At 32.3% G+C, this 25,404-nt stretch overlaps 1 protein-coding gene across 10 annotated transcripts in view; it reads right to left on the minus strand.

The window, feature by feature from the left end:
- The window catches only part of LOC140450093 (uncharacterized), a 141,509-nt gene extending 116,451 nt beyond the window's left edge, over positions 1-25,058 (minus strand). For 4 of the 10 annotated variants that reach the window (XM_072543526.1, XM_072543523.1, XM_072543520.1 and 1 more), the window contains exon 1: positions 19,199-25,058. In XM_072543526.1, coding sequence (XP_072399627.1) covers positions 23,036-24,967 — 1,932 coding nt within the window. In that variant the 5' untranslated portion in view covers positions 24,968-25,058 and the 3' untranslated portion in view covers positions 19,199-23,035. Of the gene's footprint in view, positions 1-17,201 lie in introns of all 10 variants that reach the window. The other 6 variants (XM_072543527.1, XM_072543525.1, XM_072543522.1 and 3 more) reach the window with 4 other exon arrangements.
- Between the last annotated feature and the right edge of the window lie 346 nt (positions 25,059-25,404).

Genomic DNA, 25,404 nt, shown 5'->3' on the forward strand with positions numbered 1-25,404 from the left:
AGAAAATCGTGTACAAAAATGTCCAGTAATGGAGTCTAAAATTGTTTGCTTCCTACAATTCTGGAATGGGTGTAGTAGATGCGCATGATCAGTGCATATTGTTATATCGAATAAGTTTAAAAGGTAAAAAGTCATGGTGGGTTTTATTTACGTACTTTCCTGACATGATCAGTGCCAATGCCTGGAAACATCATCAAATTTATACTGTAAATGTGATGTAAATAGTCAGAATTCCGTCGTCATATAGACTATAGTTATTTGGGAGATGGTATCACTTCAAGAACACCAAGAACTAGAAAAGCTGGTTCCAGAATTAAAGTCACCAAAGGCTTTCATTTTTCAGGAAAACTGGAAAACAGTTGAAAAGTGTTCTGCGTGTCATACAAGGTGGACATGCAAAACGAGTGGAAAAACAATGTGTATTGAAAAAGGATGTTTTGAAAAATACCATACAAATACCTAAACCCATTTGAGAACGCCCTTGTATTTCCAAATGTTTTTGAAAAAAAAATTTTCTTTTGAATATATATGTAATAGATGTCACCCAACATTTAATTAAATTTATTTAATATACGGGACAAACCCATTAAATGTTACAATTTACAATATATAAAATAGTGGTTTAAGTACACATATATATTATATGTAATTAAATCTTAAAACCTATAAATCCAGCAGTTAACTCTATGATTCTAAGATCCAGTACTATAAAGACTTATATGAAAAATTAAACTTTATATGTTGTGTACCTATGGGTGTCTAATTAAGGATATCTGTCAATTTGGAGAATGAAACAACAATGTATGCTGCTATTTCATATATTTGAAGATGTATCGTTGCCTTTCGTGCAACAACATCAGTTCGTCAATATGCTCAATTAGATACCCATAGGTACACAACATACAAAGTTACATAGTTAAAACGGTTAGAACCTTACAATACATATAATATAATATATATATATATATATATATACATATATATATATATATATATATATATATATATATATATATATATGTATATGCAAATCATAGTAATATGATACTCTAAGAATACTCTGACTCACAAGAGAGGGACAATCAATTCTACCTACCATTTGTCAATTTAAAAATCAAAGTTAAACCAAACATCACAAATTTGGTATTTTCCATTTTTTCCACGTTAGTTTCTTAAAAAAAAAAAAAAATTAAAATCCTTTGTAAAAGGTATATATTTTTAAAAACCCAAACGGGCTGTGTTAGACAAAACGTTTTCGGAATCCATTATTCCATCATCGGTGTCTAGGAGTACATGAATGTAGCCACTAAATACATGGGTAAAAACCCTTTAACAAATAATTAGTTACATTTGTTTTACATTATATTTTATAAATTATTAGGATGTTAAAGTTACCGTTGGATTAGGTAACATGGCGACATATGACTCCACGTTGAAGTTGCAAGTCCTGAGACACCGTTTCTCAAAATAACGATTTCCGAAGTGGAAATTGAAACGTCAATAAACGTATTTTAACCTTTAATTGTGGCTTATTCCCAGTTAAATAGTAATTAATTTAAAATGCCACAAGAAAATAGCTTCAGAACAATATTACTACAAGGTTCTCTTTGAATTTTGTTATAGTCATTTTCTCCTTTGAAACTTCTTGGTGTAATATATAGGAATTTACTAACGTAGTACCCACAAGCAGTTCAATTGCTAACTTTCTATACCACTTTACTCGTAGTACCCACAAGCAGTTCAATTGCTAACTTTCTATACCACTTTACTCCCTTTCTCAATGAGGTGGTGTATGTTTTCATTTGGTCAGACATATCGATGTATATTTTATGTTTATTGTAGTCAGTTACAACTTTTGGCTTTTGGCTGTCTTCTGTGAGTTGGGCAGTGTGTTTTGTACTTAGAGTATAAACATCGCGTTTGTCTTTCCATTTTTGAATCACCACTTCTGTATTACTTTCAGCTGCAACTGTCTGTCCTTTTTGCAATTTTGTATCAATTATATGTTTGGGATTTAATTTTCGGTTGATTCTCAGAGTTCCAACTAAATGAGTGTTTCTGTTCTGTAATTTATGGGCTAGAGAAATACTGGTGTAATAATTATCTGTATAAATTGTACGTCCCTTATCCAGTAGGTTATTAGACAAAGTCAGTACTGCATTTTCAGAGGACGATTGATTTGGTAGTTTATCCTTGCCACAATAAATTTGGAAGTTATAGGTGTATCCTTTTTCAATGCATAATTTGTACAGTTTTATACCAAATTTATGTCTTTTATTACCAATATATTGCCGAAAACTCAATCGTCCTCTAAATGGTATTAATGATTCGTCTATACATATATTCTCTTTGGGAACAACATGTTTTTGAAAAATTTTTATTAACAGGTTTGTCAAAGGAGAAATTTTTTGTAATTTATCATCTGTTACTATTTCGTTGTTATGAAAATGCCATGTCTTGAGTAATAATTGGAAACGGTTGCGAGGCATCAAATTTTTCATTTTATTATCGTACAGACTACTTTTAGACCAATAACTTTCAATTGTAGGAAAACGACATAAGCCCATCCAAATCAAGATCCCAATAAAACATTTTATTTCCTCAACATTTGTATCACGCCATTTAGAAATTCTGGTATGGGGTAATTTTACAGTACTTTTTAGCTGATTTGCATACCTGTTTGTTTAATTAATTCCAATACCTCGTCAGTAAGAAATAACTCATAAAATTTAAAGGACCTTTATCAAAATATTCACCATGTAGTTCTGCTTTTACACCAACATCTATTTCAGTGAAATCAAATAATTTCATATACTGTCCACTCACGTCTTTCCACGATAAATTCGCACTTTTATCAGTGTTCACTTTCTTTATCTTCATCTTCACTTTCTTCAATTGTTTTCAATCACATTATTTATTGTTTCCATTACACTATCAGATATATTTCTTGATGTGCCAGAAGTACTTGGTTTATTTATTAATTTTACTTTTTTTTAATTGGTTCATTATCTAAAGAACTATCAGAATTACTAGGGAGAAACTCATCATCAGAATCTTCAAATGGTTCATTATCTTCATCTGAAAGATATTCCTGCCACAGACGATTTAATTTTTCTTGTTCTTTTTCGTAATTCATTTTCACAGTATAAAGATTTACACAAAATACTCAGAGAAATCGACTAACACCTACGGGCTAACGCTTGGAAATGAATAATATCCATTTATAGCAAAATTGCATTTTTGCAAGAAATGACTCATCTTGTGGGAATGGGCATAAAATTGTAATAAATGGTATCAGATAACAAGACCACGTGAATTATATGGACTTGTTTTTGTGTGAATCGGCATATGATGCACACGGCTGTAATAAACGATATCAGCCAACAAGGCCGCGTGAATCATATGGTGATTCTCATTTCTAACAAACGCAAATTAACGTTTTTTTTTTAAGAAACGTGTAAATATATGCTTAATTTTTAATTGTGTGTGTATATAGAGGGATAAATATTTACGGCCAGAAGGACCCTCTTTTTCTCACTATGGTGGCAGTGTAAGTGTTAAAGAGTGTTATATTCTCAACACCTATATGTTTAAAATCATTCTCAGTAAATATGTTGAAGGGAGTACACGTATTATTTTTCATGCTAACGTTCACATGCATGCTTTGCAATGATTTCTCTGAAAAAGATTCTATTTTTTATCTAAATAAATATGAACAAAGTATCGATAATAAAACAGATCTCTGAACGTTACTAATTACATTACAAGAAAAGTATAATTTGCCAGTGGATGGATTGCTTAATAATGCAACAATAGAATTTATGTGCCGCCCGCATTGTCACCACAGTGATCACGAATTTAGATAAATTCTTCATGGCGGAAACATCACCTGCGATGGTATTTTCCTAAAAAAAAAACGGTTGAGACGCAAAAAGATGCAGGAATGGCTTTTCAGCTGTGGCAAAATGTTTCAAACTTAACATTCACAATGCTTACAAATCCTACACTAGATCCTATTCCTGATATTACCATAGCTATGGTTAGGAAACTCATTATTTTAGATCAAATTGTATGGATCACGATGAATGCCACATTTGATATTTATAATAAAAAGAAGACCTCTGTCCGAGATAAAATTTATAGGGGGTCCCTCGTATACACGATTTCGTATGTATATAATAGAAAATATCTTCCATATGAATTTTTTAATTAATAGAGTACCCTGTGGAAGACGAATAAACATTTCCTGTAAATAATATTTTCAAAGATGAATGTATGTGTGTCGTTTGAAAAACTTCTATTTACTGAAAAATATGACTATGTATACGCTTTCTGTGGCATATAACTTTTTGTTCACCTTAGCCTTAGCTAGGCCAAAGCCTTAGAAAATAGAACACATGCAATTATGGCGTAACACATACTGTTACTGCAACACCAACTGTTCATGTTTCTCAAGTATCGAATGTAAGCGGCTAATACAAGTGTTTATAGAGTTCGAATTTGAGGCAAGAAATGGTGTGGCCCTCTTTACGGTTGTATTACCGAGACAGAACGTTTCGGTATTGAGTCCGGTGCTATTACTCTTATATATATAGAATTTATCTTGTTCCATACATCATCGAAAGTCACCTCGGATGCAGGCTTGAACCTCATCCAACCTTGTCCATATATATATATATATATATATATATATATATATATATATATATATATATATATATATATATATATATATATATAATCTGTTTACTATCAATTAATTTACAAAATAAAATGTAACGAGTTTACATTTTACTCTGTAAATTTACTGATGTCGAGAAGGAATTAAAGAATTAAAACTTTAATTCTTTTTATTTTAAGTTTAAAAAAGTTTTATAAACACGTTTATTTTACTGCCATACGTACTAGTTTTCGTTCGGAAAATCATATCTCAGTATCTCTGCAAAAGCAGTATTTATAAACTGTACACAAATTTTAAAAATTGCACTTTAAAAAAAAATATATTGTCTGAGCTATTTAGATTTTTAACGTTATATAGATCAATAACATTATACTCTCTAAACTCAATTTTCTATAGCAAATAATAGTGATAACGATATTTTTTAGAAATCTAATATGAATCCTCCGAAATATCGTTATCACTATCTTCTATTTGCGAATCAGTGTCGGACTTATTGTCGGCATTTGCAACAAAAATTGTTGCTATGCCTCCGTTCGTTACAGGTAAATATATACGAGGATATTACTGCCAGCATCCCACACCTAGGGTGTAGGGTTGTGTTATGCTGGATGTATGCATCAAACTCCGCTGATGCTACATCCTTACCAAAATAATGCGTACATGTACTACAGTAATATTGTACTCTCACAAGTGGAGCACAAAAAGGAGTATATGTACATTTAAGCATCTTAAAAAGCAGTATGATAAAAAATAACGCATATCTATATTATAAGCTTGAGCTGTAATAAAAAAAACTGCCAACAGTAGAGAATATAATATGTAGACACATGAAATCTTACCCCTGTAAATAGCAAATGCTCGCAAAAGCTTGTTATTGAATATCTGAATTATTAGTAGATAAGGCACCACTTCAGCCCACTTTTTTCCCCAGATTCTGGGGAAAAACCGCGCGCTCCTTATGGAGAATATGGCAAATTTCCCCAGACCCCTGACCCAGATTTGACGTAACCTAACCTAACCGCAACGTGAAGATAGCGTCAATTCTTCTTCTGTTACGAATTCTTCTTCTTTTACTTGACGTCAATTCTTCTTCTTTTACGTTTGACCTAACCTAACGTAACCTAACCAAACCTAACCTAACCGCAACGTGAAGATAGCGTCAATTCTTCTTCTTTTACGCAACATCAATTCTTCTTCTTTTACGCAACGTGAAGATAGCGTCTATTCTTCTTTTACGTGAATATAGTCTTTTCATATGTCAATTACAAAACCTACGAAGCGCGTACTATCAAAGAAAATAAATAAAAATACAAGTTATAGACGAAACCTAAGATAGAGACCAATAAACGAATACACAAAGTATAAAAATACAAGTTATACGCCTTTATATTAAGACAGAGACTAAGAAACGAATACAGAAAGTATAAAAAAATAAAAAAAAATACAAGTTATAGACGAAACCTAAGATATAGACCAATAAACGAATACATGAAGTATAAAAATACAAGTCATAAGCCTTTATATTAAAATGCAAAATGTTGCAATAACAGGCAAATAAGAATAATTGTTGCAATACCAAGAAATAAGACTAAAGGCGTAAAATATAACATACTATGGAATGCAAAAGTTAGAACTATATATTTTCTCATTTTTCTAAGAGTATAATCATCAATTAGACGCATTATAAAAAATAAAAAAAGGTAAAACCTCAAACACTATAAGCAGCATCCTATATAAATAGGGAACAATATTATTAATTTGAATAGTTGCTACAATGAAACCTATACAATCAATAGTGTTTTTGGGTGGTAAGAAAGGGCCAGTCAGTTATCAATATTCTTTTTTCAGATGAACAAGGCATATATTGTAAGCATAAAGTAAGTATAAAGTAAGTATATTAAGCATTCTTAATATACTCTACTTACATATATATATATATATATATATATATATATATATATATATTATTGTGATATTTAAAGTCTTGGTGCGCCAAGCTATAATTAGCTAATTAATTTTTTTGATTAATTAAAATTATTTAAATGATATGATTATGACTCTATCACAATTTTTTTATTCTTTTATCTCAGGGTTAAATTCGTGCTTCAATATCTATGCTATTACATGTGAAAGGTAAGGTCCAGAGAATACCGGAATAATAAAAAACACATATGATCTAACAATATATATTGAAATAAAAATAATGAAATAATTCACACTCAAAAGTTTTCAATAAACAAATCTCATATAAGGATTCTCAAAATTTTGTTCTCCGTACGTGAACAATCAAAAATTAATGGTACAAACAATATTAATTGAAATCTCAAAATCCCAAACTATTCTAACTCTCCTAATCCAAATATTTATATCCTTTCTAAATTACGTGTAAAAATTGTGTTATCAATAAAAGAAAAAACTGCAGAAAACAAAAATATCTCTCTCTGATGATGAGTGGTCCAAATCCTTGTTCCTTGTTGACTGTATTATCTCCTCTCAACTGCTCCCTATGTAATCAGCAATCTTACAACAGATTGTTGCAAGTATATCGTCCTTAATGATCTCCTTCAAAAGCACAAATCATTCAAATTATGATAGCCTTTCTCCTCTCGATAAACTGAATCTCTCGTTGGCCCGAGTGATAAAATGACTCTTGGAATATCTTCTCTTTACGATAAACTGAATCTCTCGTTGGCCTGAACAGTGACTCTTGGAATATAAGTAGAAAAATATGACTTACAATATTTGGCTGCTATAGCTTCTGTCAGATACACTAACTCCACAAAAACTCACTAACATTCAACACTACTGCTTGCTACTTCTTCGGAATCGCCAGAGAACAAAAAATGTTCTTCTCAAAGACTTGGAAACCCACTGACTGCTATCTTTTCTCTCTCCTCAATCTCGCTAAACTTTCTCCCACACACTTATCCCACCTTTTTCAATCTCCGCCAATCACAACTCGTCACAATTCCCCCATTTCTTCATTTCGATAACAAACAAATTTTTACCTATAATTATAAATTTCCTAAAACTTATTTACAAATAATATTTTTCTATAAATCTTAAAACTAACAAAAACCTTTTTCTAAAATATCTTCTATTGTCTTTAATCACTGCACTAATGCATTTGTAAAAACCCGTTTCAATTTGTCTTTTGTTTCATTTAAACTTATGCGGGTCACTCACGTTTAACAAAGAAATGATTGATGTAAAGCTTACATTTTGTTTGGTACAGGTAATTCAAAGATTTAATAACTTTCCTTCTTAGAAATGTTTGTTGGTTATACTTTCTGAATTATTTTAATTTTTTGTTGAACTTTGAAATATTTTAAACAAACCCATATTTTCTTGATTTTACATATCATAACAAATCCCCGCCATTTGATCTGCCGAAAACTCTTTGTTAAATTTTAAAATGACAAAAGTTTTCCAGGATCAAATCATTTCACTATGTTATTAAAATCTATTCATGATATTGATAGATGTCGTGAATGTTAAAAATACCCCGTATATTTCCGGTCTCTATGTGCGCTAATTCATAACTATTCACCCCATTTTCCGTATTGACCCTATATGGACCTTCAAATATCGGCATCAATTTAGCACAAACACCATTTTGTAAATTCGACACCCTCAGTGCCTTCACTAAGACTTTATCTCCTTTCTGGAATTTGATCGGCCTTCTTCTTCGGGTTCTCTCTTGTCTTTGGAGATATTTCTCTCCACTTCGTCTCAATCTTCTTTGAACCAACTCGATCACTTCTTCGTATTGTCTGGGGGCGGTGTCTTCCCACGGTCTTGTAGGCATTGTTCCTTTCATTATATATAAAGGCGTCTCTTTGGTAACCGTATTTGGAGCACAATTCAAATAGGTCTCGATCTCAAACACTTTTCTGTCCCAATGTCGATGATGTTCTTCCGCGGCAATTCGTAGAAATTTTGTGACTTCTTGTATAAAACGCTCCGATGGGTTGCTCTGTGGATGACGGATGCTTATAAATTTTGTATCGATGCCCCTCTCTCTTAATTCCCTTTTAAAACGTTCGTTCCTAAAATATGTCGCATTGTCCAATAAAATATTGTCTGGTCTTCCCACCGTTTCTACAAAATTGTCTATTTTCCTAAGTATTTCAATTCCTTTTGTGGTTCTGCATGCGTACAATTTAACATATTTTGAGAAAAGATCCACCATAACTAATATGTGTTTATTCCGTTGAGTTGTTGGTATCAAATCGCTCAACATATCAATAGCAACAATATCCAGTTTCCTCCGAGCTACGACGTTTTTTGTGACGTTTTCATTTTTAAAGTTCCTACTTTTACACTTTTGGCATGTCACACAATTTCGAGTCACCTCTTTGGCTATTGTATAGTCCTGTCGACAAATGTAGTTCTCCCTGAACATAAGCCACACCTTTCTACTTCCAATATGTCCGTTGTCACAGTGTAACTTTAAAAAAACTTCTTTTGCCATTTGCTCCGTGATTACATAGAGTTCTTTACCATCGACCCTCTTAAAATATAGGTTATTTTCTTGTTCAGCCCTTTGCTTTTCTCTTTCATTCAATTCTTCCTGATTTTCCCTGATTTTGGCCAAAGAAAATAAGCCTGCTTCTTCTCTCATTATGTTCATGCCTACGTGGAGAGTTTTGTGATCCTCTTTGCGGAATTGTTCATCTCTCGTCAATGCATCAGCCAAAATATTGTCCGTTCCTTTGATATATTTAAATTCAAAATCATATTCTTGGAGTAAAAGAATGCCCCTATGAATTCTATTATTTACCAACCTATTTTTCATTATGTGTACCAACGCTGCATGGTCCGTTTCAATGGTGAATCTTGCCCCAAGTAGGTAAAAACGTAATTTGTTTACACAAAATAACACACTGGCAAACTCTAATTCAGTAACGCTGTATTTTCTCTCATACGTTTTGGTTACACGGGAAACAAAACATATTGGCACCTCTATATCGTCTTGTATCTGTGATAACACCCCTGCAAATTTTTTTATGGAAGCATCGGTCCTGAGAATGAAAGGTTGCTCATATCTTGGGTGGTGCACTCTTACAGCTGTGGAAAAAGCTCCTTTTAAATTTTTGAAAGCGATTTCTTGTTCCGTTCCCCATTTCCATCTGACATTTTTCTTAAGTAATGCTATTAGCGGTATTTCTTTTGTACTGAGGTCTGGTATCAGCTTTTTGAAATAGTTTACCATTCCTAAAAATCCCCGTAAAGTTTTTAAATTGGTTGGCCTAGGGTAGTTGTTTATGACTTCGACTCTATCTTCTGCAAGACTAATCCCTTTTGTGTCTAATTTGAATCCTAAATACAATACCTCTTTTTGGAAAAACTGACACTTTTGAATATTTAATTTTAATCCGGCTTGATCAAGTTCTTCGAGAACAGTATGAATATGTCGTAGATGGCTTGTTATATCCGGTGAGAAAATTAATAAATCATCTATGTAATGTACAACAAATTCTCCATGTCTATTTAAAATTGTGTGTAATGCGCGAACCAAAGCAGCGCATGCACTTTGTAGTCCAAATGGTACTACCCTAAATCGGTACACCACTCCGTCGATAGAAAAAGCGGTATAATTTCGACACTTTTCTGCCAAAGGTATTAACCAAAAACTGTGTTTCAAATCGATTTTGGAGAAAATGTGTGATCCTGTGATTCGTCCAAAAATAGCTTCTATGTTCAAAGGCGCTTCGTATTGCGCGATTGTGTGCGAATTAATGTTTCTTGCATCTAAACATAATCGCAAATCACCATTTGATTTTTTTACGCATACTATCGGGTTGATATATGGAGAGTCACATCTTTCGATCACCTTGTCTTTGATCATATTTTCAATTTCCTGTCCGACGCTTTGCCTGTATTTATACGGGATTGGATATGTTTTCGATTTAAAATTTTCTAAGTTTTTAACTTTAAAAGAATGTTCATAATTTTTAGCCACTCGGCTTTCTTCATTAATAAGATCTCCATAATTTTCTAAAATCTTCTCTATTTCCTTCTCCATGTTTTCTCCACATATTATTTTTCTTTCATCCTCAGTTTGTTCACATGTGTTCACTGTCCGTATTACTTCTTCACAAAATTCTGGATTCTCGTCCATAATTGCCATTTCTTCTCTGTCCTCTTCCGTTATTTCTTCTTCTATTTTTTCTTTATCTTTAATTTCTATCTGGTATTCCGAGCACCATGTTTCGGCTCCTTCCATTTTTCTGCTTATAACTTCCTTCTTTTCCTGCTTTCTTTTCGAACTCTTCTTCTTTTTTTTTATTCTCTTTTCCTCTTCGGATTGATTTTTTTCTTGAGCTTTCGATTTATCCTCTACCGTCATATTGATTTCTTTATGTTTTTCTTGTCCATTTATCCTTTCAGAAAATTTTCTCCTATCTGTTTCCTTTTCTTCTTCTATGTTGTCTGGTTCTGCTCTGATTTCCAGTTGATTTTCCGAAAAATTGATGGTGATATGTTTTTCACTCAATTCATCAATTCCCGCTATCATATCATGATTTAGATCTTCGATTACCACACATTGCATAATATAGAATTTGTCTCCCACTCTGATCCGTACTCCTAAACCTTCGTTTACTGTCGTCAATTTTTTATTATTTGCACCCACTAAAGCAACCCTCGGAATCTTATACACAAATCTGTCCATATTTAATTCTTTTACTAGTTTTTTATTGATTAACGAAATTTCCGATCCAGAATCAATCAGAATTTTAATCGCTTTATGTTTTATAAATGCATCTAAAAAATTAGACTGGAATTAGAATTTTGTTTTTCGTTTCCCGCCAACTGTATAAACTCTCTCGGGTGACAAAATATACCGGAGAGTTTTTTACTTTTGTTTAGTGGATGCCTTATTGAAAATCCTGTCTGGATTCATTGAATACTTCTTCTTCCTCCTTTTCTATTGCCACATGATTCATCTCTCTTCTGTTTTGTCGTTGGAATCTCTGATTATTTCTATCGTCCCTTTGTTCGTTCGTATTCCTATTCGGAGGATTTTGTGCATCTCTATTCCTGTTGTGATTTTCATTTGTTCTATTTTGTGTATCATTCCGGTTATCGTAATTTTGTTGTCTATTGTAATTATTGTAATTTCTCGGCCTATATTCGTTTGTTGATCTGGGATGTCGGTTTCTCTGGTCATAATTTGATGAATACCTTCTTTCCGGTCCATTATATTGGTCATGTTGTCTTCTATTTCTCATTTCTTTTCTTTTTGCTTCTTTTAATTGAAGGAATTGGCACAAACTATCAATATCTTGATAATTTCTCAAAATCACGTGGTCTTCCAACGTTTCCTCAAAATGTCTGCTGATCATTTCTACCAGCTGTTCGGTAGAATATTTGTATTCTAGATATTTTGAATTGTTATATATCTGCAAAGCATATCTTTCTTCAGATATTCCCATTTTTTCGTGATATTTTCCATTCTGTAGCTCTTGGTTGATTTCTCTCTGTTTATTTTTTCCCCAGAAATAGTTGAGAAATTTATTTTCAAAATCTGTCCAATTTTCAAACTCATCTTCCTTGCTTTCATACCATAACGCTGCTCCTTCTTTTAAATGGTTTCTAATTGTTTCTTTGCAATCGTCAAAATATCTAGTATGTTGTAATTTGGTTTTCAAATTTTTAACAAACGGTACTGGGTGTGTTTTCCGAATATCCCCGCCAAATTGTATTTTTATGTCACCCGGACTTTGGATGAGTACTTCTCTCCTGTCTCCCATCTCTCGTTGTTTTCTGATATCCTCAATTTGTTTTTCTATTTCTTTCTTGTCTTCTTGTAAAGCCATTTCAAATTTTGTTTCTAACTGTTCTAATTCCTTTTTCTGTACAGTCTCAATTTTCTTGATCTTATTTTCTACTTTCTTTTCTTGTTCTTCCATTTTATTTTTAATTTCATTAATCTCTTCTATTTGTTGTATCAGTTCTTTCTTTATCCCCTCAACACATCCTTTAATTTCCTGTTCATAGTTTTCCAAACGCTGCTCTATATTTCTGTTATTTAGTTCTATTGTTTGTTTTGTTTCCTCCATTTTTAGTGATGTTTCTTGTTGATTTCTATCCATTTTTTGTGACTGGAGTTGCATTAGTTGTAATATTTTATCTATTCCTGATAGTTCTTTTTTCTCCTCAACTATTGTCACATTTCCTTCATTATCCGATACTTCTTCCAAAATTGTTTCATCTTCTCTGTTATCCTCCTTCCTTTCCTGCATTTTACTTTGCCTCCTTGTGACAGACATGTTGTTACTTTTTGTTATTGTTTTTGTCCCCGCCAAATGTGAAATTTTACAACACTCTATATGTTTCAGAACACGACCATATTTCTCCCCAAATGTATTAAATTTTCACGACAAATATCAAATATGCAATCAGTAAAATTCAAATAATTCAAAATAAATATCAAATGTACGATTGGTAAAGAAAATAAATTAAATAATTCAATAGCAATAAATATCCACTAACTACGATCAATCAATAAATCAAATTTATATTCCCTGGAAAAAATTGTCAAAATACTTTCAAATTCAAATTCCCTCAATGTTATATGTTTTTATCTCTGGATCACCTGTACTTATTCCAGATCCCTTTCCCTTCCTTCAAATGTAAAGCTGCGATATTTTCAAGCCCCACGTTTTGGAAGCCAGTTATTGTGATATTTAAAGTCTTGGTGCGCCAAGCTATAATTAGCTAATTAATTTTTTTGATTAATTAAAATTATTTAAATGATATGATTATGACTCTATCACAATTTTTTTATTCTTTTATCTCAGGGTTAAATTCGTGCTTCAATATCTATGCTATTACATGTGAAAGGTAAGGTCCAGAGAATACCGGAATAATAAAAAACACATATGATCTAACAATATATATTGAAATAAAAATAATGAAATAATTCACACTCAAAAGTTTTCAATAAACAAATCTCATATAAGGATTCTCAAAATTTTGTTCTCCGTACGTGAACAATCAAAAATTAATGGTACAAACAATATTAATTGAAATCTCAAAATCCCAAACTATTCTAACTCTCCTAATCCAAATATTTATATCCTTTCTAAATTACGTGTAAAAATTGTGTTATCAATAAAAGAAAAAACTGCAGAAAACAAAAATATCTCTCTCTGATGATGAGTGGTCCAAATCCTTGTTCCTTGTTGACTGTATTATCTCCTCTCAACTGCTCCCTATGTAATCAGCAATCTTACAACAGATTGTTGCAAGTATATCGTCCTTAATGATCTCCTTCAAAAGCACAAATCATTCAAATTATGATAGCCTTTCTCCTCTCGATAAACTGAATCTCTCGTTGGCCCGAGTGATAAAATGACTCTTGGAATATCTTCTCTTTACGATAAACTGAATCTCTCGTTGGCCTGAACAGTGACTCTTGGAATATAAGTAGAAAAATATGACTTACAATATTTGGCTGCTATAGCTTCTGTCAGATACACTAACTCCACAAAAACTCACTAACATTCAACACTACTGCTTGCTACTTCTTCGGAATCGCCAGAGAACAAAAAATGTTCTTCTCAAAGACTTGGAAACCCACTGACTGCTATCTTTTCTCTCTCCTCAATCTCGCTAAACTTTCTCCCACACACTTATCCCACCTTTTTCAATCTCCGCCAATCACAACTCGTCACAATTCCCCCATTTCTTCATTTCGATAACAAACAAATTTTTACCTATAATTATAAATTTCCTAAAACTTATTTACAAATAATATTTTTCTATAAATCTTAAAACTAACAAAAACCTTTTTCTAAAATATCTTCTATTGTCTTTAATCACTGCACTAATGCATTTGTAAAAACCCGTTTCAATTTGTCTTTTGTTTCATTTAAACTTATGCGGGTCACTCACGTTTAACAAAGAAATGATTGATGTAAAGCTTACATTTTGTTTGGTACAGGTAATTCAAAGATTTAATAACTTTCCTTCTTAGAAATGTTTGTTGGTTATACTTTCTGAATTATTTTAATTTTTTGTTGAACTTTGAAATATTTTAAACAAACCCATATTTTCTTGATTTTACATATCATAACAATATATATATATATATATATATATATATATATATGTATATATATATATATATATATATATATATATATATATATATATATATATATATATATATATATTGATTTTAGATGAACACCTAAGTGAGTTTACTCTAATAATGTAGATCATTTGAAAATCATTACCTTTTTCAGTGAACAGGGCTGAGACATAGGTAAGTATCGATTACCGATTATTATTATATTATTATTAGTTATAATTTTTTGTTTACAGTGGCGGCTATAATAGCATGTAAGTATAAATAAATAAAACGGGAAAAAAGAGAGGATATTTATTCAATTCTTTGTAGATGTGCAGTCGTTAATAAGTAAGTAAGCCCTAAGCATATTAAAAAAAAGTACTAATTGTTGTGTAGTTTTAGCAGGTTTTACAGTGACTCACATTTTGACATGTAAGTTAAAAAACTAAAATATCATTTAGACGATACCTAATTTTTAATTTTTATAGATATGGACATCGAAGGTAAAAACGTTTTTTATTTTGTTAATTTTAAATATACAGTTTATTTACTTTACAGCTATAGGACTATTTGGTAAGTATGTTTGTAGTAATTTGGTAAGATAAAAAATCTAGTATTAGTCACACACATTTTTCATTGTTTTTTTTTAGAACGAGTAGTGTATATCCTGATTCTGCTGCTTGTAAGTACAACCGTGTATAACTATGTATGGAACACAAACTGAAAAACTATTTTGCAGATGCAGCAGTGTTGATAGGCATGCTAGCCGTAGCCAATCAGCTGTTTTGAGGTAAGATTGAAAATTATTATTATTATTTTGAATTTAAAAATATATTCTGTATTTAAAAAACTATGTTCTTCTTTCGAACTTTTTTATTAATAAAAAATTTTTTACAGCTAACCACAAGAAGGCCGTAAAGAGTTAAAATTTGTTATTTTGACAACTATTTCATTTTTAACTTTTTATTCAATTTTAAAATTCATGAAAATAAAATCACTATTAAGATATTTTTGTCTATTGTTTTAAAAGGTAACATTTATGTGTATATATATATATATATATATATATATATATATATATATATATATATATCTACTATCTTATTTGTAAATCTTCGCAGCTATAGCGAGAAAATAAAAAGTCTAGTTGTTTTTTAGGGAAAGTGTTACGGGCGAGAGAAAACTAAGTCTGAGAAGGAAGAGGATGAGGTGTAAAAACTTGCACAAGGGTGGCAGTGGAGAAATTATCAAGGGGCTGTTCTAATAAGCCAGTATTATGTATATAGTTGATCGTTAAGACGATAACTGAATCGACCACGAACTGAATTTGTAGAACTTCCCCCGTAACAAAATCACGACGTAAACGTAGATCGTTCGTATAAACGTACTCGTTGACACAATAGGAGAAGGTAAAAAGCCGATCACGTGAAAAAAAAAACTAAGAAAATTAATTACTACCGGGTGGATTGTCACATTTGCGAACTCACTACTGTTTAATAAAACTAACAGTAAATATTCCGCCATACCGTTTGAACGACAAATTCTAAATGACCAATGCGTCTATTTTATAAGCCCATGTTGTTATGGCTCCAGATGTTTTTATTAGTAGAGAAATTTCCGGGAATCATTCCCACATAGATGAAGAAACAGAAATACTTGTAATATATAAATGTTAGCCTAAGATACCTAGAAATCTCTCCAAAACCTTTAAACATTTCCTTACTTTTCCTATTCAACCTCTCCCATTAACCCGACAGACACAAGCTGTGGGTTCTCGCCCCGTCTGTTGTTACGGTTGAAAATAATGTCCAAACTCTAACGTGTGAACATTGTTTTCAACTAACCAAACAGCTTTCCTTTATTTGTTATTTGTAAAAATGTCGTTTATATAAACAAAAATCAAAGCACAAAACAGAATGAAAAAAAGGTTAAAATAGCACAGATAAAAAACAACTAGGTAGAATAACAGAAAATTATTAGTCTATAGATTGTATGAAAACTGACTTAATATTTTAATAATTTTTTTGTAAATTTCCAATACAAAGGATAGCATGGGTATCAAAGAAGGAAAAAGGAAAACATTAAAAGATAAAAATTTGTTATAACTCTTTATTGTTGTTCTGTAAAAAAAATACACAACATATTAAAAAACAAGTATTAAAAATATATATACACAAAAGTACCTTTTAAGAGCCAGACCAGCACGCTGGCCTGGTGTACGCCCAATAAAATCCTCTCCCCCTTATAGGTGCCTAGGGGCACCATATCAGCGGGGTAGACAGCATTCGGTGCAGCCTCACCCCTCAACACGATCATTGGTAGGTTTTGAAACAAAACAAAAAAAAAAACAGATTAAAAAACAAGATTAAAATACATATATCTAAAATTTTGTAGCGATCATATTACAAAAAAAAAACACAGGTACACCTAAGAGCAGACCTAGGCATAGCAGTATACGTTCAAGTAGTTACCGATATCAACATATAAAAATAAAACAGTAGAAATTAACAAGTCAGAAAAACATCGGGAGGCAGAAGAAGAAGAAGAGCAGACCTAGGCATAGCAGTATACGTTTCAAGTAGTTACCTATATCAACATATAAAAATAAAAATAAAACAGTAGAAATTAACAAAAATTCAAAAAACAGCGTTATGCAGAAGAAGAGCAGACCTACGTATAGCGGTATACGTTTCAAGTAGTTACCTATATCCACATATAAAAATAAAAATAAAACAGTAGAAATGAACAAAAATTCAAAAAACAGCGTTATGCAGAAGCAGAGCAGACCTAGGCATAGCAGTATACGTTCAAGTAGTTACCGATATCAACATATAAAAATAAAACAGTTGAAATTAACAAAAATTCAAAAAACGGCGTTATGCAGAAGAAGAGCAGACCTATGTATAGCAGTATACGTTTCAAGTAGTTACCTATATCAACATATAAAAATAAAAATAAAACAGTAGAAATTAACAAAAATTCAAAAAACAGCGTTATGCAGAAAAAGAGCAGGCCTATGTATAGCAGTATACGTTTCAAGTAGTTACCTATTTCAACATATAAAAATAAAAATAAAACAGTAGAAATGAATAAAAATTAGAGAAAACTAAGGCTGAGAAGGAAGAGGATGAGGAGTAAAAACGTGCACAATGGTGGCAGTGGAGAAATTATCAATGGGCTGTTCTAATAAGCCAGTATTATGGATATAATTGATCGTTGAGACGATAACTGAATCGACCACGAACTGAATTTGGAGCACTTCCCCCGTAACAAAATCACGCCGTAAACGTAGATCGTTCGTATAAACGTACTCGTTGACACAATACGAGAAGGTAAAAATCCGATCACGTGAAAAAAAACTCTGACTGATTGTCACATTTGCGAACTCACTACTGTTTAATAAAACTAACATTAAATAGTCAGCCATACCGTTTGAACGACAAATGCTAAATGACCAAAGCGTCTATTTTATAAGCCCATGATGTTATGGCTCCAGATGTTTTTATTAGCAGAGAAATTTCCGTGAATCATTCACACATAGATAAAGAAACAGAAATACTTGTAATATATATATATATATATATATATATATATATATATATATATATATATATATATATATATATATATAAATGTTAGCCTAAGATACCTAGAAATCTCTCCAAAACCTTTAAACATTTCCTTACTTTTCCTATTCAACCTCTCCCACTAACCCGACAGACACAAGCTGTGGGTTCTCGTCCCGTCTGTTGTTACGGTTGAAAATAATGTCCAAACTCTAAAGTGTGAACATTATTTTCAACTAACCAAACAGCTTTCCTTTATTTGTTATTTGTAAAAATGTCATTTATATAAACAAAAATCAAAGCACAAAACAGAATGAAAAAAAAAGGTTAAAATTTGCACAGATAAAAAACAACTAGGTAGAATAACAGAAAATTATTAGTCTATAGATTGTATGAAAACTGAATTAATATTTTAATAATTTTTTGTAAATTTCCAATACAAAGGATAGCATGGTTAACAAAGAAGGAAAAAGGAAAACATTAAAAGATAAAACAACTCTTTACAACTCTTTATTGTTGTTCTGTAAAAAAAATACACAACATATTAAAAAAACAAGTATTAAAAATATATATACACAAAAGTACCTTTTAATAGCCAGACCAGCACGCTGGCCTGGCGTACGCCTAACAGAATCCGCACCCCTTTATAGGTGCCTAGGGGCACCATATCCGCAGGGGTTGCGGCGTTCGGGGCAGCCTCGCCCCGCAGTACTATCATTGGTAGGGTCTGAAACAAAACAAAAAAAAACCGATTAAAAAACAAGATTAAAATACATGTATCTAAAATTTTGTAGCGATCAGATTTAAAAAAAACAGCGACACCTAAGAAGAGCAGACCTAGGCATAGCAGTATACGTTTCAAGTAATTACCTATATCAACATATAAAAATAAAACAGTAGAAATTAACAAAAATTCAACGTTATGTAGAAGAAGAGCAGACCTATACGTTTCAAGTAATTACCTATATCAACATATAAAAAATAAAACAGTAGAAATTAACAAAAATTCAACGTTATGCAGAAGAAGAGCAGACCTATACGTTTCAAGTAATTACCTATATCAACATATAAAAATAAAACAGTAGAAATTAACAAAAATTCAACGTTATGTAGAAGAAGAGCAGACCTATACGTTTCAAGTAATTACCTATATCAACATATAAAAAATAAAACAGTAGAAATTAACAAAAATTCAACGTTATGCAGAAGAAGAGCAGACCTAGGCATAGCAGTATACGTTTCAAGTAATTACCTATATCAACATATAAAAATTTTACAAAAACTTACTCGCTGGTGCGGGGTGAGGTGCGCCCTTATCCTGTTTCTGATTGCCGGTTCTGGAAAAAGATAGGTATTTAAGACACTTGACTAATAAGTTTGTAGAGTAAACTTACCCATTATTAGTTGGTTAGAAATTGTCGCATAAAATACAGCATCCCGTCTTTTTATGCATTTTGAATAATTAGTCAGAGAATACCAAAAAAACATGCAGTCTTAGATATTTGACCGCAAGTATGTTTTAAATATATCATAAGAAATTCGAAAGTCACATATGATCCAGATGCATTTAAGGTCTGCGAATCATATGTTTGATGATATTAGTTTATTCAGCGGTTCTAATTGCTTGTTAGACAGGATGCAGTTGCAATAAACTATACATTTCATAGATAAAATTCTTAGATAAAAATGTGTCATGCAAATTAACAGAAATATTCCTGGATTCGCAAACAAATACGGCTAATTCTATTACTACACTGAGAAAAGTATTTAAACAATTTTATATTCGATAAGTAGGTTCTGTATTTCTTTATCTGTTCAGTAATGCTATTATGTTTTAACAAATAACGGCATAAGAATACATAAGAAATATATATTATTATAAGATATAATAAGCAGCGTGTATTAAAAACATAGTATTTAAGTATTTTAAACATTGTGAGTAAGATAATCATTAAACCATAAGATGTTTCACAATTGTAAGCCACTTATGTGCAAATGCGACCCCAAGTGCTCAGTCAATATTGAGGTGACATTTTTTTGCCAAATATGTAAAACATCATTTACGAAGAATATTACAGACGATGTATTTAGACCAACGCTTCACCCCCGTTGTGGTTATCACGCCATGCCTACAACGTATAAATTTACGTGTGGAGGAACGGTGCATACTGTTGGTATAGCTACTCAGTTTTTCCTAGCCAGTGATACCGAAGATGATTCTGTAGGAAGTACTGACGAACTTAGTGACTGAGTAAGTAGTTTATGTGAAACGAAGAAACAGAAATACTTGTAATATATATATAAATGTTAGCCTAAGATACCTAGAAATCTCTCCAAAACCTTTAAACATTTCCTTACTTTTCCTATTCAACCTCTCCCACTAACCCGACAGACACAAGCTGTGGGTTCTCGTCCCGTCTGTTGTTACGGTTGAAAATAATGTCCAAACTCTAAAGTGTGAACATTGTTTTTAACTAACCAAATAGCTTTCCTTTCTTTTATTTGTAAAAACGTCATTTATATAAACAAAAAATCAAAGAACAATTATTCGTATATGGCTATGTAGTCAAAAAAAAAAAAAAAAAGATCAAAATATGCTTTGATTAAATACATTATCAAAACATTGATAAAATAAAAATAAAACAAAATACGAGGGTAAAGTGGAAAATTTCGGTAAAAAATATATAACAACAAAAAACGGTAATGAACTTAGCTATGAATTTAAAAACTTTAAACACCGAAAATAAAACACTGGAAAAATTAACATAATTTATTAATAATATACATGTATATTATACATATCGTATTTCACCTTTACAAAGATAACCTATTCTACTTGGAGAGTAGCTTTTCTGTGGATCGTTGTTTATCGCTATCCGATTACCAATAGTATTTTGCTGGCTGTTATTATTATTATTATTATCTAAAACTCCCTTTTTGCCATCTGTTTTCATATGAATCTTCTTCTTCTTCTTCTTGTTCTTAGTCATTTTAAATAGTGGTCTAATAATGTCACGATATTTTTCGGGTGAAGGTTGGTGTCTTAGTTTTCCCAACGTATCTCTGTGTACATCAGTTATTTGCAGTATTCGTTTGTACATTTGATGATCTAGAGGCGTAAAGTTTTTAGGATACTTGTAAAATAATAAATTCTGAAGACCGTCTGTTGCTGGAAACTTTTCTTCATCTACTAATATATTATCCTCTTCAAATATTAAAGTTGTCTCTCCCAGCTTCCATGTTCTATCGCCAACATACTCGGGGCCAAACACATAGTCATATTCTTCAAACATAGTCACGTCTTACTCCACCAGCTGTCAATCACTAAATGATTTTGAAAAAGTGATGCGTATCTATATAACGTGCTGATCACCACCGATAAAGAGAACTAACACTTTTTAATAAAAGCAAAAACGTCTCTGACACCTAGCTGACGCATACCTGACGCATACCTGACACCTAGCTGCCGCATACCTGACACCTATCTGACGCATACCTGACGCATACCTGACGCATACCTGACGCATACCTGACACCTAGCTGACGCATATCTGACACCTAGCTGACGCATACCTGACACCTAGCTGACACCTAGCTGACGCATACGCCCGGAGTACCAAGCAAATCAGGTTTTTTAAAGATAATGCATTAAGTTTACGCAGTTATTTCTTAAAATTTTTATATAACACTCTCTAAAGCATATTCTCAGACCGTTATTTTTTTTTTTGCTAAACAATATAGAATGTGTTATAAATGAAAAACTTTATATTTTATTATTATATTTATTAATACTAATTACAATTTGGTATTTTATGTGTCCATAAATTTTACAATTTTTATATATGTATTGTATTAATACCTTTAAAGATTACAATAATTTTTATTTTATGTACATAATTTTCAACTTTATACAATATTAATAATTTTTGTTATATTTTCTTTCTTGATACTTGGGTTTGGAACCATTATCTCATATAATCATCATCGTTGATACTGCAGAAAGTTACCATACCCGGGGAAGATCAGTGGTTTTTCGGATTAGGTATTTTCAAGATTTGTACATCAAATTTTGTATTTCTCAGGTGGACAGCAGCGTTAGATGTCGATATATTGCTAATTTGTTCTAATAACTTTGACATATTGGCACTTGAACTTGTTTCTGGCGATATCGGGTGTCTAACGTCATCATCATCATCATAGGAAGATCAGTGGTTTTTCGGATTAGGTATTTTCAAGATTTGTACATCAAATTTTGTATTTCTCAGGTGGACAGCAGCGTTAGATGTCGATATATTGCTAATTTGTTCTAATAACTTTGACATATTGGCACTTGAACTTGTTTCTGTCGATATCGGGTGTCTAAAGTCATCATTTAAGGCAACAATTCTGATTTTGTCACCTGTTGTGTAGCCAGCTTGCTTTTTTATATTCTCAAGAGCGGTCTCTAAATGGTTTTTTAGATAGTCTTTGTCTTGTTCTAAACCTTCACCTATTTTAAAGTTGTCACAATTAACTTGAAAAGTGCATAGATAAGCGTTGAATTTTTTTATTTCTCGCTGATTTATAATATTTATTGACCATTGATCAGACATTGTTAATTTATACAAAATCAAAATTTATCGAAAACACGAGCGAGACAAAACACGTCTTTCCTGTAACAGCGTCTAATAAAGAATGAGGTACAATGTCTAATGCGTAATATTATTATTATAATTTTTGAAAGCCAAGAGGTGTTGTGTCAATTAATGAGTCATCACTTTGTATTATTTTTCGTTTCTTGTAGGCCATCTTGAAAGTCTTTGATACCCTTTTTCTCGTAACAATATCTTTGGTCTCTGTATCCCTGCCGATCTGGTCATACGTGAGCTTAATTTCTTTGGTTGGATCGTGTATGATGTCATTCATGGCGGAGGCATTGAGTACTAGGCTGTTTTCGTAGTTTAAAGTGAAACCTTTGATTTTAGTCACCTCTTTGCCCTTGGCTGTTTTGTAAAAATAACTTTTAGGACCTGTACTGAGCCATTCAACTATGTAGTCATCTCCAGGCAACCCATCACTCCAATCGCCCAACATTTCACCTGTTTCAACAGTGTTTAGGCCATCATCAATGTAAACAATGGAGTCTGTGTCGAAATAAGCTACAGCCTCTCCTAGCCTATCAATCATCTCGTACAGTCTTAGACGAGCGTTACTGGTCGTAAATAATGCCACAAAAATATTCGTAGATGTTGGGTCTTCCACAAACACGTCTTTAAAATCGTAAGAGACTTGTGCTATATTATCATTAATAAATGTGACGTTTGTTAAATTTATTTTATCGTTCATCAAAACTTCGTACCATCTTTTAATGTCCACAACATACTCTGTCTGTTTCATATTCATTCTTTGGCCAAATTTACCCCATAGACTATTTAGGCATATTTTAGCGACTGCTCGTTTACCGGGATTTGGGGCTATTTTAGATAAATCGAGCTCTATGTCCATCTGCTCTTTTACAGCCCGAGCGTACTCTTCATTTGTGGCATACGTATGTGGACTAGTTTCTAATTTGATCTTCATAAAATCTTTGACATATCCCTTGAACAAATCTGTCGATGTTTGCTCAAAATGCCACACCTCGTGAATTTTTATTATTTTATACCCTTTTTCTAAGGCCTTATTAATTTCTAGAGTTGTCCATGTACCCCTCAGCATTCTTTCCGAGTCATCATGATCACAATTTTCGCAATCTTCCAAGACGCATTGATTACACAGTGGAAACATTAATTTGTCAGTTTTGACAGGTAATACAGGATGGTATAAATCAGTAGGCGGTAGTATTTGGCAATGTACTAGACCAAACCAATTAGGATCGTATACTTCAGGTGCATGTATTTTTGTAGGGTGGCCAACTGGATATTGATCGTAATATTGTACGGTTGGATACAGTGATACAATATCTATGTATCTGAGCTTTTTACCAGTCACGTTTAGTTTTATGGCGTTTGTTCTACCGCCAAAGAATGCTTCACGAGGCTTTAAGGGTTCAATAAGTTGAGGATCTGCGGCGTTTTTACATTCTTTGGATTTTAACCACTCACATTCCCACATTTCTACCAAGTTGTACCCTGCTTCTTTTATTTGTTTTGATCGTCTTATTGTTCTCTCGTACAAGTCACTCATTGTCTCATTGTTGACGTGGTTAACTGTGTCGTTCTTAAAGCATTCTGGGTGGCCATGCCAGAAGCAACCGTGGTACTGGTACACAGTATTCGACTCTTCCGAGAAACCATCAACTTTTGCACCGCAAATTGTCACTTCTCCGCCATTAAGAGCATGTTGGACGTTAGAAAATTGATTGAGCCATTTTATTGATGCCCTGCTATATGTCTCCTTTATCTCCTGCTTTACAACGCCAATGGTGTTTGTTCGAAGATATTTAGATCTATATATGGCCATACACACACTGGCAATAGTCAGATATTGAAATGGGTCTATGTTTGCTATTTCTAAAAATTCTTTACGGAATTCCAAACACCCACGTCGTAAAATATCAACATCTGAATCGCAATAGGTATGGAGCTCTTTCTGTAACACAAAGTGGTCATTTTTATGCTCATCGTACCATTTCTTAAAATCAGATCTTTGTTTTGTTTTCATTGTGTTGGGTCCATATTACGCAATATCTGGTAAGCAGCCTTCGTAGTGAGTATTTTCAGGAGTGTTGAAAAAGTGAGGAAAATAGCCTTTCTTTAATTCATGCAGACCAAAAGTTTTAGGAAAACCGGACAGGGGGCCGGCTACAAAATTAGAGCTGTCTATTATTTTCAGTTTAAGAGCCTCGACTTCCAAAAGCATAAGTTTTGACCCGTTGTAGATAGTGTACGGCTTTATCGTGTTTTCCACGCAATATTTTAAAATGAAATATGAATCGTATGATTTACTATTGTGGGCTATCGCTGTATAATTTCTATGTTTCTCGGAAATTAACCATCTACAGAACCCTTCATTGTCTTTAAAAACAAATTTATGTCCGTCGAAATCCTGCGCAATTACAAGATTCGGTACATGAATGCCTGTATCCTGCATTGCCTCGT

The sequence above is a fragment of the Diabrotica undecimpunctata genome, chromosome 9 (genome assembly GCF_040954645.1).
Source record: "Diabrotica undecimpunctata isolate CICGRU chromosome 9, icDiaUnde3, whole genome shotgun sequence".
Lineage (NCBI taxonomy): Eukaryota > Metazoa > Arthropoda > Insecta > Coleoptera > Chrysomelidae > Diabrotica > Diabrotica undecimpunctata.